The sequence below is a fragment of the Clinocottus analis genome, unplaced genomic scaffold, assembly GCF_023055335.1.
Source record: "Clinocottus analis isolate CAN_PGR_092001 unplaced genomic scaffold, fCliAna1.0.p SCAF_2, whole genome shotgun sequence".
In the NCBI taxonomy this organism is placed as follows: domain Eukaryota; kingdom Metazoa; phylum Chordata; class Actinopteri; order Perciformes; family Cottidae; genus Clinocottus; species Clinocottus analis.
The window spans coordinates 16,943,735-16,958,068 of record NW_027175931.1 but is presented as its reverse complement, the minus strand read 5'-3'; the positions used below and the strand labels follow the sequence as shown (position 1 = coordinate 16,958,068).

The following is a 14,334-nucleotide window of genomic DNA, read 5'->3' as shown; positions in this document are numbered from 1 at the left end:
AATGCAAGCTTATGTTAATGACGACGTCGACTGTGCTACTAATATTCATAATTTGTGATTTGAAATTCAGCAATGCACGTTAAATGCCACGGGAACACACAACAGTGCTATTGTCTGCATGTCTTGTGATAGGTCAAACACGCTCTAATATACACTAGCGATATTCACACACTGAACAGGCCCAATATCTCCTTCCTCTCGTCCACTGTGCCGTGAATCTCCTCCATGCACGCCGAGATTAGTGGCGTGCGCGAGGCCGGGACATTTCTGGAGTTCATCATAATCAACAAGGTCACGATCTTTCATATTTTATACTATCATTTCTATTTAATTGCATCGCGTCAACAAAAACACTGTCCCGTCCACATCCACAGACGTGGCAATGTATGTGTAAAAAAAAAAAAGAAAAAAAAGAAAAAAAGAAAAGCCCTCAGTGTATAATTGCAGTCAGGGGAAACCGAGAAGAAGAAGAAGAAACGGCCGAGTTGGTCACCCAGAATCACGGAGCCCACTTCGATATAAACTGCTCTAAAACCGTTAGCTGATAAGGTCGCCAATGTTTTCATTCGCCTTTAACTAAACTTACTAATTTGCAGAATAAAAGGCAGAAAAACACACGCGAAAGCGCCGCCGTGTGCCCGAGCTGCCCGTCTCCGCGGCTGGTGTCACCACAGCGCCACCGTATAATGAGTCGCACTTATTTTTCCCCCAAATTATCCAACCTTCCAGCGGCTAAGCGTCGGGCTAACTACGGCTACTCGCTCCGGTAAAAGTTGAAGAACACGCAATAAAGACAGCCAACCGAAAGCTTTCCGTCAAAGCCCGGCCGTTTTGTTGTTATTTCGGCGCATCCCCGCGGCGTCGCCCCGGCTTGCCCAGTTGCAGTGTCCGATCGATGTTGAATTGAACAAAGAGGATCAATTTCTGATCAGCGAGAGAGCCACTTTCATCAATGTGAGGAAGAGGTCTTGAATTCTCTTCCGAACCACCTACGAGGCGACCGCCGAAAACACACAAAACACAGCGGGCGAGAGAGACGAGGCAGCCGAGCAGGATCGAGGATAGGCGAGTTAAACAGAGGTTGAACTGACCTGTAGTTGTTGTAAGTCAAAGCGCTTCCAATATTGAAACATCGATCCTGCATTGGCCGCCATCTTGAGACATATTGAGACAGGAATGAGATGCTGATAGAGAGCGCGGGGGTTGGAGTTCAGTGGAGAGGACCGGGCGGCCGCAACACCCGGACCGGATCACTCCGCCGGCTCATCCGGGGAACAGCTGGAGCACGGAGCGGAGTCAGCTCACGGCAGTGTTGCCTTAATAACGCCATTATAATTGCTTAAATAGCGTTTTATCAACATGCAGATATTACAGGTAAATAACCGAACTGGCATTACATTACTCTTCATCGTATTATCTTGAAACACAAGAGCGTGTGAGCGCCAGACGAGTCCACGTCTGGTGGTGTAGTTTGTGTGGTCTTCTTTATGCTTTGTGGAGAGCAAAGATCATACAGAAATAATGCCAGGAGGCTCCTTGGAAGCCATATCTAAAACATAAAAAAATCCCACCAGGAGAGCATTCAGGAGCAATGTGTCCTTTTGTGCAAAGAGATAATTTAGAGCAACATGTAATCATTGCTCCTCTAAATCAGCACGGCTGTCAGATTTAGAAATAAAAAGTCGATTGTTAGGAATTATATACTTGGATTATAGGCTCAAATGAATGCTCCTTTTTTAAACTGCTCATTACAGCTGCCTTAATCTTTTTTTTTTTAACTTCGATTTAATTCATAAATACTACATCTTTGTAGTGTTTTGAATTGTTGTTTTGTTCCCATGGAAAGGCATTTTTGTTACATTCAGGATGTTTGTGATTTACAATAAAAAGATTGAAAAAAACATGTAATATAAATGTAAACCATTGATTAAGAGTACTGGAAATATAATCTGGGCTCATGGGCTTTCTAAATTGTTAAAACAAAACACTCAACTCTTATCAATAATACAATGAACCACACAAAGTTAAGTCGAGGCATGTAATCATGTTATTAACATGGTGCTCAGACTCAGCATGTGCAGTATGACTAACCCGGCTGCTCACAACCGGCTGAACTTGGCCATTTAAGAATGAGTAAAAGATGGAGTGGACTTCTTTCCAAGTTCATGGTCCTCCCAATTCACTATACTAAGAATAACAAAGTATGCCTGTTAAACTCCTTAAAGGCATCATTTTGCTCCACATATATTAATCAGATTAGTTAATAAAATAAGATTGTTGTGTTGTTAATCCACTCAACTCATTGCCACAGCAGGGCAGCCCAGTGGTGAGAGTGTCAGTCTGCGTACATCTCTGTTGTTGAAGTGACCTTGAGCAACACACTGATCCCTGGCTGCTCCTGAGGCGTCACCACTGCTGACCATGTCCTCTGACCCCCCGCAGCTTTTGGATATGCAAAGAATTTATAATTACACTGTATGTCTGTATGGAGTGGCCTAAATTCCTCCGTCAGACTGTGCAGATTGTGCACCTTAAAACACACCACACCTCAACTGCAGCAAACCGAGCTGCTCCAGTTTATCAGGCAACACATCTGTCTCGCACGTTGTTTTCATTTTTAGAACTTTGTGGGTTCCCAAATGTGACTTGTCGTGTGCGTTGTGAGGCCTTCGCCGTGTGGAAAAATCAACGCCTACATCCACACGTTGGAGTCTTTTTTTTCTTTTGTTAATGCTCGAAGGGTACAGCCTTTTTAAATAAATGTTACAGCGTTATTTTTTCTTAACAATCATTTTAATTTCTTCACAGTCCTTGCACTTTAATTGCATTCCCTATAAATAACACAAAGTATTTGCCATAGATAATGACGGCTCTTTCACTGCACTCGTGTGAATACAAAGGTGGACATTTTTGTGCTTTGAATGAGCTCGACTTTCAGGTCATTACTTGATTTGATTTGAAGCTGTTTGTGTCTCCCTCCTTCAGCAGCATGAATGGTGCTCAGTTCTCCACTGATGTGTCGCCTCGATAGCTTTGCCTTATTTTAAACTCCATCTACATGATACTGGGAATTAAAGACTGGCCATGACACCCAGTCGCATGCCTTGAATACAATTTACTGAATTGCACTTAAATCACATAGCAAGAGCTGCTTTAGAGGAGTCACCATGAAAAGAAATACATAATAGCAGCATGATTTGTGTCAGTGTCAATTAGTTTCTTTTTCATGATTCTCTTAAAAAAAATAATATGAGCAACCGGTCAGCACTGTGAGATACCTAATGAATACTTTATAGTCAGAATAGTGCATATGAACTGAGGAATCCTGTGTTAAACCTGCTCATTTTTTCCCTTTGGTCATGTTCCTCAGGGTTTCCTTGGCCTGGCCAACATGACTTGTGATGCTAGCTGTCAACTAAATCATTAAGCCGAACCAGAAATACAGGTCTGAGATAATCCCACAGGCTACGGAGCACTGCAGTGTGTCCATTGTGTGTATAGAGTTCCCCGACTATCACACAAAGAACACACAACTAAAAGGAACTAAATATATTGTTAAAGTATTCAACGAAATTTTATCATTAAATAATACAATTTGAAAGTCACTTCTAAATGCATGGCTTTGTGTTGAGACTTTTTTGTGTGTCTATTTCACAATGTTGACTTCCAACTTCATTCATTGGATCGCACAGTGATTAAATGTTTTGCATACTGAAAGGTTATAGTTACTCTATGTTAATTATTGTGTGAGGCACACAAGACGCCTCAGGCACTGAAACAATAGAACTTCCTCCATTAATATTACACTGCAAACAAAGAACAAATATCCCTTTTTAAAAATAGTTGGCCTTGTTTTTATAAATTGTTCATCTGAAAGAAATCATAAGGAAAGACATTGTACTCAAAAGTGCAGCCATGAAATGCATCACACGATGAACAATACAACCTGAAATGGACTTCCATCTTTAAGACACATAAGAACATTTCATAAAAACATTAACTATGTCTGTTTCTATAATGTAACCTGAGATCTGTGACTTTTAGTTCAATTCTGCTTTACATTCGACAACTAGTCATATTGATTTATGTAAATAGCGCACCCCTGTTCCTGTTATTTATTTTATTTTATGTTATCTGTGTGTTTAGCTTAGCTTATTGCATTGGATGTCTGTAAGTGTGGGATGCTGCTAGTATGACAAAAAAAATTCTCCTTGGAGATTATTAAAATGTTTTTCATTCATTCATTCATATTAAAGTTATCTTTTTTTTTTAAATGATGCAAATACAGACTTTATCATCAACAACACATAATAAAACCAGTTAATTGTTCTCAAACTCTCAGCACACAGTACCTCCATGAGGATTTGACTGAAGCTTCACTTGGCTTTGGATTACTTTGAAGCACTGGGGGGTACGCAGTGTTAGTCGAAACAAGTAAGAGTCGGCGTTATCAACCTCAAAATGATCATGTTCTGCTACGGAGGCTCATGAATGTCTGGCATGAAGGACTTGAGAAGGGTTTTTTTTTCTCTCACTTGTCTTTTTATTACATTTTATGTTCAAATTAAAGAGGGAAAAGAAACACAGTAAATTGTTCTTGACAAGGACAGCAGGAGGAACATTTGATGCCCACAGATTCCGCCTCTGAAAAGCCTCATCGGTTCATGTTCGTTTGGTTAAAGTTTAAACACAGAGGAGTAAACACACATTCTTTGTGTCGTTGCCATTATACAACTCGATCTTGTATTGTCGACAGTGCTACAGGGTAGAAAATAAAACAGCCATTCTGTCCTTTAGCTTTCCCACTTTTCTGTGTGTGTGTGTGTGTCCCTTCTCCTCCTGCTCATTGACTCTGCCTGCTAGGTGCTTTTAGCGGGCCCTGTGTGGCTGGGTTAGAGATGGATGCGTGGCCCTTGGGAGCTGCAGGCAGGGAGCAACACTGATCATGTCAGACAGGCTGGGGAGGCTGCATAAGATCATCATCACCCAGCAGTGAAGTGAATCGCCGCAGTGGCACTTTCACACAACCTCTAACCTCTGGGGTAACCTTTGAGGTCACGATCAAGGTCAGGGGTCAGCCAGGGCCTCTGTGATCAGGGAGCTTGCAGGCCCCTCCTGCCGCTTCTTCCTCTCTTCCTCTCAACGTCCTCCGTTCTTTCCCCCTGCTCTTTCCTTTCTCTCTCATCCCCTCTATCTGTTTGTCTATCGCTCACACTCTCTTTCACTGGCCGGGACCAATTGAGACATCCCATCCCCTGGGAGTGCAGAAAAGAAAGCAAGAGAAAATCAATAGGGAAGATGAGTGAAGACCTGGGGGTCCCATCAAAAAACTGAATGCTTCACTGTGAGCGGGTATAATTCACACAAACACATACCAATACACAGTCATAGTGCCTCTGACGAACAGCAACGCAGTGAACACGGGGCTGGAAAGTGTACAAAACCAGAGAAAAAGTCTAAAGTCATTTAATATGCATTCATGTTTTACTTGTAATACCACTAAAGGGTGAAGTTTCATCACCACTTCTTTTAAGATGGCTGACGTTTATATAAAATGACCCGAGATGTCCCACATGTGGCCGTTTGCAGTGATGTTTAAACCGAGAAAGACGAGATATTGATCCCTCTGTGGAGACTCCAGGTATGCAGCAAATGAAAGAGCTTGATGACAAAAAAAAGTTATTTTCTAGCAAGAGAGATGCAGAGAAAATAGAGCGCATAAATGCCACGCTTTGTGCATGACGCTGGCTGGAATTTGAGCTGAACAAAATGTCTCCATATCACCAATCAGCGCAACTTTAATTATAGCACATTTTCAGCAACATTTGCCTGATTTTGTGCTGACTTAAAAACAGAGTAGAATAAACAAAACTGAAAGAAGACAAACAAAACTCATTCCTGTGTGTCATTTCCTGACCTCAGCCACCTCTGCTATTTCTGTGGAGAGACATACATGTGTGTATAATGCTTGTGTCTCCATAACTTGTGAGACTGCTGCATTTCTTCCCAACACAAGATAACCTCCAGGCATGACATTAAATGATTGGCTGAAAATAGAACTGTTCAGATGAAAGGGAGGATAAATAATGCAGAAAGAATACAAAACCTCTTATGGGGATAACTAGTCACACACTCTGCACGCACACAAACACACAGAGATTTTTTTTGTTGCTCCACACTGAAGGAAAGTGAATGGATGTAACAGGAAGGAGGAGGACCCAGCGGAGACACACATGCTTCTTGCTTCATCTCCTCCCACTCCTCCTCGTCTGCCATTTTTTTTTTCCGCTCAGACTTCGTGACATACTCTGTGTCTATGGGGAGGAATAATGTTGTCCCAGCCACGCCATGTTTTTCCTGCCCACCAGAGATCAGACACAACTCACAGTGCATGGTTTCCAGCCGCCTCATCATTCTTTCATGAGTTTTGATCAGAATGCGTTCACATAACAACCTGGATCCCTTTTCACAGAGAGTAACGCGTCATTATCTGAGGACTTGGGTTTGTTTATTTGTCGTATTCCTGTATTTGTTTAGGTTAGATCAACAAAATTAAAACTGTGAGTCATTTATTAAGTTTTCTGGTTAGCGGGCGTTGCAATGGTGGGTCATATCTAATAAATAAAACATTCAAGACAAACATTTTTATAGCCTCTCTGTTGCCTGCCTGATTTTCAGCAAACATGTTTATTCATTGGCTAAATTAAACATGCACGTTTTTGAGAAGAAAAAAAAATTCCCAACGTCAGTACACAACACATGCTGCACAGGGTGGCGTTGTGTTTGTGTCGGGAGACACCTAGTGGTGGAGTCACGCGTGACCTGTGTATGGGGGGAGGGGGAGGTCTCTTACAAGGTTTATTATCTTGACAAGTACAACATCTGTATTCATTAATCAACCCACGAGATATAAGGGATTATTCACCAATACATTTAACATAGCGATACCTCCATCCCCTTAACCATGAACTAACAGCCGCGTTTAGACAAACTGTGTTATTTACATGTGATATGAAAACTATGGCTTGTGCTTGACAAAATGCCCCTTGCTGACTTCAGCAGCAGGACACCGCGCCCTGCCGTGTTTACCCAACCTGCTGGAGCCCGGCAGGCCGCCTGGCCGTCATCAGGCCGCACAAAAGCCCCATTCACCAGGAACAAGAACTGCTGCGCTGCCACGTCCAAACCTTTGAGCAAACCGTGGAGTGCCAATGCAAATGCCTTTGGACTGTTTGAGGAGAGCAGGACATGCTACTCCGACAACTGTGCGATGGAGACGTGCTGTCGTATAGCTAGTGGCTAAAGTGTCAAACTATCTGAACTACCTGACGCAATGACGTGTTCAGCAATTCAAGACCAGGTGTGTCCCGCGGGAGGCATTGTGTTCTGCTTCCTCTATTCCTTGAGGAATGCAGCTGGCCTACGTCCTGGACAAAGGGGACAAACTCATTCTGTGAAGGGGTCCTGGACTTAAGGGGGAACTTAATCGGCGCCGATGGGAGCAGCGGCCCGCCCCGCGACCACCGCTCACCGGGCGGACGGGCGCGCGGGGCCGTGGCAGCAGGAGACGGGTTGTGGAGGCCTGCTGAAGAGGACCTGCTCCTGTGTGTGCGCGGCCACCGCCGGGTTTCTGCTCCTCGTGGCAGTCTGCCTGCTCTACTTACCGGACCCGCTCACACTGGACCCGCCTCACACTGCGGGCCGCAGCGACGTGACGCTCCTGGTATGGACGCACCCGTTCGGTCGGTACCACAGGCTCCCGGACTGCTTTGAGCTCTATCAGATTGCCGGGTGCACGCTCACGGACGAAAAGAGCGCGTACCCGCAGGCCGACGCTGTGATTATTCACCACCGGGAGGTCGCCAGCGGCGACGCTGACCTGCCACCGGAACCGCGGCCACGCGCACAAAAGTGGATCTGGATGAACTACGAGTCCCCCACGCACACACCCAGCCTGTGGCGCTTTGAGAACGTGTTCAACCTCACGATGACCTACCGGAGAGACTCCGATATTTTCATCCCGTACGGATATCTCGTCCCCCGTGAACGCGGAACCAAGGGGGTCCAGAACCGCTTTGCGCCGCCGCTCCGCGCATCCTCGCGCTCACACCTCCGCCGGCCCCGCCTCCTGGCTTGGGTGATCAGCAACTGGTTGGAGTCCCACGTGCGCGTGTCCCTCTACTACAAGCTGCGCAGCTACCTGCAGGTGGACGTGTTCGGGCGCTCTGCTCGGCCGGTACCGGAGGACAGCGGCGGCAGCAGTGTGGTGCGGCTGGTCGGACGGTACCAGTTCTACCTGGCGTTGGAGAACTCGCAGCACACCGACTACATCACGGAGAAGCTGTGGAACGCGGTGCGGGCCGGTGCTGTCCCGGTGGTCCTGGGTCCCTCCAGGAAAAACTATGAGCGCTTCCTGCCCCCCGAGGCCTTCATCCATGTGGACGACTTCCCCACAGTGCGCGGGCTGGCCCGGTACCTGCTCATGCTGAGGGGCAACCCGGAGATGCTGAGGCGGCACCTGGACTGGAGGGGGCGCTACACGTTACACCAGCCCGTCTTCTGGGCTGACCACTACTGCAAGGCCTGCGGGGCGGTGAGCAGGAACAGGGGCAAGACCGAGGTGGTCCAACACTTGGCACGATGGTTCCAGTCGTGAACACAACAGAAGCTCTCAGGCACGAAGTGAACTAAGAGAAGTGCTCACGTGATCAGCTGCTAACGTGTCCAACAGACATCCATTGGTCCGCAGCCGTGTTGTTTGTGAGACTGTTGCTTTCATTTGATGGATATGACTTTGATAGTGACGGGTTAATTGAGACGTACATCATTATAACTGATTTAATTAGTTATCTTCACACCATGTCATGTGGGCTTTCATCACATCTTCAGCTGCTTGTGAACCTTTCACTGTTCGCTAAAGCTAACTTAAACAGTCATTTCTTTACAACTGGTTTCCACTGATGGTTTTCTGCATTACAGTAAGAACATGATCTTGCAAAGAAGAGACTTTCTTTAGATGATTCATCACAGTAAACAGTGTTTCTGTGTATCAATTAGCATGCCGACATACATACTTTTATCTTTAATATCATGACTAATAACCAAGTTAATACAACTGATACATTATCTCATGCAAGTTTTACATCTTTACATTTGTGCACGAAAGTGAAATGGATACCATTTAAAAGGTCGAATGAAACAGGTGTTGAAATGAGATAAGATCAAAAATTCTGACAGATGATTATAACACAAAAAAACACTTTTGTTAAATTGGTTGAAGGTTGAGGTAACAAACACACTGAGAAGGAGCGTGTGAACGTGCAACCTGTGGGTGCGTTTGAGTCAAGGAGTAAACAGTAACATCTCCAGACATGAATACCTTTCTGTTGATCACTCTGAGGGGTTGGCACTAAATCATGTTAATCACCTTTTATCTGATCCTTTATCAGCTGTTAACATCGTGGATGCTTGTGTTGTAGGAGCGGAGCGACACCACAACAGCACGTCAGCACAGCTTTGTGTCTGCACACCATTGAACGCTTGGTTGCAACACTTACCTGGACACTTATCTTTTACAGGTTGTTGGACCTTGAACCTTGTCTTCTCAGTGCTGGCGTGACCTGTTAGAGAGCAACACAGCTGTACTAACACACGTCCTTTGCTGTTTCATTAAATGTTGACGTTTCTATTTACACTGCCGTGCTCATTTTGCTGATGTGTTTGCTCTCCCGTATATATTGTCATAGCTTATAGGCTGCAGCAATAAGGAGAAGAAACCCCTTGAGAGTGAAAGAGAGGTGCACATGTGAATCAGAAGCTGTGATGTAGATCATATAAATTTACACCTCTGAGTTAGTGCCCTGACACAGAATTAACACTTTACACTATCAAATGAGACGTTTCCTGCAGGCACAAGTCCCCCATAATGAGCTGATGTCTCAGCAGCTGTTGAAACCACAATGTCTATCAGCAATAATGCTTCCAGACGGCCAGAACCACCAAAAGCTCGTCCTTGTCATAATCCCATTCATGTACACGAGGGAGTTATAAGCGCATTGAGTTACTGTGAGTAAAATCACTCTTTATACTCTCAGATATAGATCCACCACATGTCCTGAAGCTTGTTTGACGTGTCCTCGTTCAGAGTAAATTAGCTTTCTGCTGTGCGCAGCATAAATACAGCATCGCCTCTGCTGTCTGGACCGAACAGTTGACGTAGTAAATAAAAGGTATTGTTTCTGAAGAGCTCATCTGATCACAAGGAATATGATGATGATGATGATGATGATGATGATGGGATACAAGATGTCTAGCATGTTTACTGCACTCATCTATGCGCTATAACTGTTGTTGGTCAGTTTCAATACAGTGATGGTTAGTTACAGACCCGTTGAGATTGAATATCATGCAGTGTTTGATCAGGAATTGTATTCTGGAAATCAAGATAAAAAGGTTGAATCTTTATCTTTATTTTTATGTTTCAGAAACTTTAATTTGATTTTGTTTTTTCTTTAAAGTTTATTAGATTTATATCTTGGCAATTTGATCAATTACCAGTTTTGTGTTTATTGTTCATGCAGAGTGAACATGAAGCTATGAGCACATGAATGTTAATAAACTAGATGAATTGGGAGTAAATGGGCTTCACTATTTTACTTCTTACACTTTAACTTCTTAACTTTTCTTTAACAAGAAATCGGAATTAAGATAGAATATTTGTTTTAAGTTTGGTTTGTGTTATTTTACAGTTCAAAGCTCAACATCGCTTTGGTCTTGGATTAAAAGAATTGATGCATTTCATAAAACACAGCAGACTATGACCTTATGACCTCGACGTGTGCGACATGTCAATCAGATCATTACTTTGCACAGTAGACCTAAAAAGCGTAAATCACTACCAAAGGTCCAGAATGCAGATAACGGACATCTTCGTCATTGAAATAAAGATCGCAGTTAATTCAAAGTCGAAGAGATGGAACCAGTGATTCTTCTTCCCTGTTGCTCTCATCCAGGCTGAGATATCACCGTGTGACACGTCCACAGAGGAGGAGCTGCGTTTCTGCTCGGCAACGAGGTGAAACATTGGATGTTTCAACATGAGATAGCGACTCAAAGGTACGATACCGTTGAACAAATTGAAGGTGAGCGCTGATGAATACCTAGAATCTGAGGCAATTTAATTTGATTTAAACCCTTTAACTACCAGCTACAGCTTATTACAAAGATCCCTCTCAGCCCTCTCCCGGACCCGTCTGCAGCAGCAGAGCCATTCATAACCTACATGGCCCCTGGCGAGAGGCACAGTAATCTCATTTATACAGCAACAGATGTTTCTCTTAAAAACATCCGCTGACTGGGTAAAGAAAAGTCTGCCTCTCATTCTGTCAAGGGATCAAAGAAACCCGTCTAATCACTATGAAATCTGTCACATTTATACTGGTTTGAAGACACAGATTGACTTACAGTCGGCTCACTGTGTTGTGAAACGTAACCGCTCGGCCTGCACACACTTTGTAATGAAACGTCCATGCTCTGTACATCAAAAGGGCCGCACAGAGGGGGGAGGGGGGACAGGGAAATGCATATGAAACAACAAAACCCCCAGACAAATAAACAGCGGCGTGTTCCCATGGCAGCGCGGCGCAGCAATCTGACGGCTGGTTTCCCATGGCTGTGTCTCACTGCCCCATAGACCTCCACTCTGTCTCACTGATGGCTCCTGTGATTGCAATCATCCATCTTACTGTCAAAGGCAAAAAAAGAGGGCAAGAAAGGGGAAATCACACACACCATCTCTCTCTCTTGCTCTCGCTCCCTTGTGTCCAGCAAACAAGCCACCCCACTGTGAGCAGAGCCAACACACGTGTTTGTTTGTATGCATGTGTGTGTGTGTGTGTGTGTGTGTGTGTGTGTGTGCCCATGCTTACATGATCTGCAGGGAGAACATGTGTGGGTGTGCATCTTTGGTTTGTCTGTGCCTGCATGTTACACTGCATGATCAGTCACTGGAGTGCACACGGGGGAGCCGTGGACATGTCTGATCTTGCAGCTGATCAAAAGCACCAGAGACTTGTTCCCTTGTGGCCGTGCAAGCGGGCCTCATATCAACATGTCTCTGTTCAGTAGACAGGAAAAACAAGAGGGGAGAGACAGAGGAGGAGGAGGAGGAAGAAGAGGAGGAGGAGGCTGCATCAAGAGTAAGACAGAAACAGGCAGGCAAAGCACAGATGAAAGGGTGCGTAAAGAGGCCAGAGTGGAATATATGACAATGATACATAACCGCACGTATCTCCCTGTTCTGATGAGCTAATTGAAATGGCAAAAGCCAGCTGTGTGTGTCTGTAGATGTAAAAGCATGTGTGATCCCTCTCTCTGCAAACCTGACAGCTTTCATCATCACAAGATAGAAAACCTTTACCTGTTTGCTTGCAGGTCAATCAGATGTTTACAACTTCCCTCTGGATGTCACTGGTAACCTTGCCGACGAGAACTTGAGTCGTGTTTTAAACCGCGGAGAGGACAAAGAGCAGGAGTGAAAGGAGGAGAAGAGCCAGAAGGATGAAAAGAAGAGGAGGAGGAGGAGCAGAGCGTCTGCGGTGGTGAACACTGTAAATGTAATTCTGTACAGCAAGGAGGTGACGGCTAAAAGACTTTAATCTCACTTCAACAACCATCACAGATAAACATCTGCTGAGCTCGACGTCTCGCAAATTAAACAACAAAGCACAGCCAAACATTGTGTAAGAGATAATGGAGCGATCACAAGAGCAGCAAAACAGTGTTTAAAAGGTAGAGACTGTGTGGTGATTGGTGGAGGAACCACAGATACCGACAGATCTTCTCTGTGGTCATTAAGGTTAAAGGAAAAGTGTGACATTGCTTTGCTTTCTCACTTGGAATTGAGAATCAATACCTCTCATGTCTGCTGGGTCAAAGTAGCAGTGGGTTAGCTTAGCTTAGCTTTGCACACAGACAAACCAGGAAACAACTGAGAGAAGAAAATTGCTCTGTTTTGCTGAATTAACAGGATTATTATCTCAGAATTCTGAGAAACGTTTTCATTTGAGAAAACAAACCTGCTCTGAACTTTGATAGCTCAAGATCCCAGGAGAAGCTCCAGGGGAAGCTCTTATTTACTGGAAAGTTCCATTTCATAGAAGCGAGCATGTCCTGTATGTTCAGTTTAAACAGAATGGTCTCTCGGGTTGTTACGGAGACGCCTGAACGCATCTCAGAGGTCTCATACCATGAAGCTCAGTAGTTCAAGTTATCCTGAAAAAAAGTAAAACACTGCAATAGTCCATCGAGTCAGACTGGGATTAATGTCTGAAGAACTATAAAGTCCTGAGGTGCAACAAACTAATAACAATATCTTCTATGATACTGAACGAGTATCTGAAACCGAGATGAACTGGATGGACAGACGGACATGTTGGCCTCCATGAAACAAGCTCTGCAGTAAATAAAGCTTCTCTTGAGATTTTGAAGTCTCTTTAATTCACAAAACACAGCAGATTTTTATAAAGTGAAAACTGTTAATTGAAAAAAAAAAGTGAAATATTCCTTTATTGTCCTCTATGGTTGCATTACTTTCTGTTGCTGGACTCTTTCTGGAGTCACAACAAAGCGTTCTGCTGTTATAAAGGGTTTCCACCGCTGAGGAACACCAGATAACTTAAATATCATTGTTATATTAATATATTAGATGTCCTCAAACGGCTTCTTGTGTTAAATATTTGCAGCAGTTAATAAAAACTGTTAATGGTTCTTTTGAAATGAGCTGAATTGGTTTACGAGTGTTAGTGTTGGGTTTTATTTAATTGTTAAGTTGATGGCTTTGATGCCATTTTTCCATCTCGTTTGTCGACAGTTTCACTTCCCGGCACACAAACAGCAGAAAACAGCAGACTGTTCATGAGCTTCAGTTTTTAAACCGATTGAACAAATGATGTCAGATCTCCTATGATATAAATAACACAAGATATATATAATATGATATTCAAATGTCAGATCTTCATTGAAGATGTTTTGTCAGAGCCATGATGGCCGTTTCCCCGTTTCCAGGATTTGTGCTAACATGCTAACTGGCTCCAGTCTCAGATGGTGTACAATATGAGAGCGGTATCAGTCTTCCCATCCAGCTTTCTGCAAGAAGACAAATGATCTCCCAAAACTATTCCCTTTTGACCTGAGCCTCGTGATGGGAATGAGCAGGCTCTGAGACGTATTGTACAGTAATCACATCAGCTTGAGACAAATCTCAGAGGCGGTTTATGAAGAAGTCGATGTAATCCAGTTTGGTGCTCCACCAGCCGAAGGTGCACTGGAGGGTTT

General features: G+C 44.1%; 2 protein-coding genes across 6 annotated transcripts in view; one reads left to right on the top strand and one right to left on the bottom strand.

The window, feature by feature from the left end:
* The window catches only part of cux1b (cut-like homeobox 1b), a 57,681-nt gene extending 56,438 nt beyond the window's left edge, over positions 1-1,243 (bottom strand). For 4 of the 5 annotated variants that reach the window (XM_068585898.1, XM_068585894.1, XM_068585897.1 and 1 more), the window contains exon 1: positions 1,092-1,218. In XM_068585898.1, coding sequence (XP_068441999.1) covers positions 1,092-1,154 — 63 coding nt within the window. In that variant the 5' untranslated portion in view covers positions 1,155-1,218. Of the gene's footprint in view, positions 1-1,091 lie in introns of all 5 variants that reach the window. The other variant, XM_068585893.1, reaches the window with a different exon arrangement.
* A 6,202-nt stretch (positions 1,244-7,445) lies between these two features.
* Positions 7,446-9,692, top strand: LOC137790505 (alpha-(1,3)-fucosyltransferase 4-like). The gene has a single exon (XM_068584816.1). The coding sequence runs from the start codon at positions 7,496-7,498 to the stop codon at positions 8,654-8,656; it is 1,161 nt and encodes a 386-aa protein (XP_068440917.1). The 5' UTR covers positions 7,446-7,495; the 3' UTR covers positions 8,657-9,692.
* Positions 9,693-14,334: the final 4,642 nt, after the last annotated feature.

Coding starts and splice junctions, on each gene's coding strand:
- LOC137790505 (XM_068584816.1), top strand. CDS start 7,496: ATGGGAGCAGCGGCCCGCCCCGCGACCACCGCTCACCGGGCGGACGGG.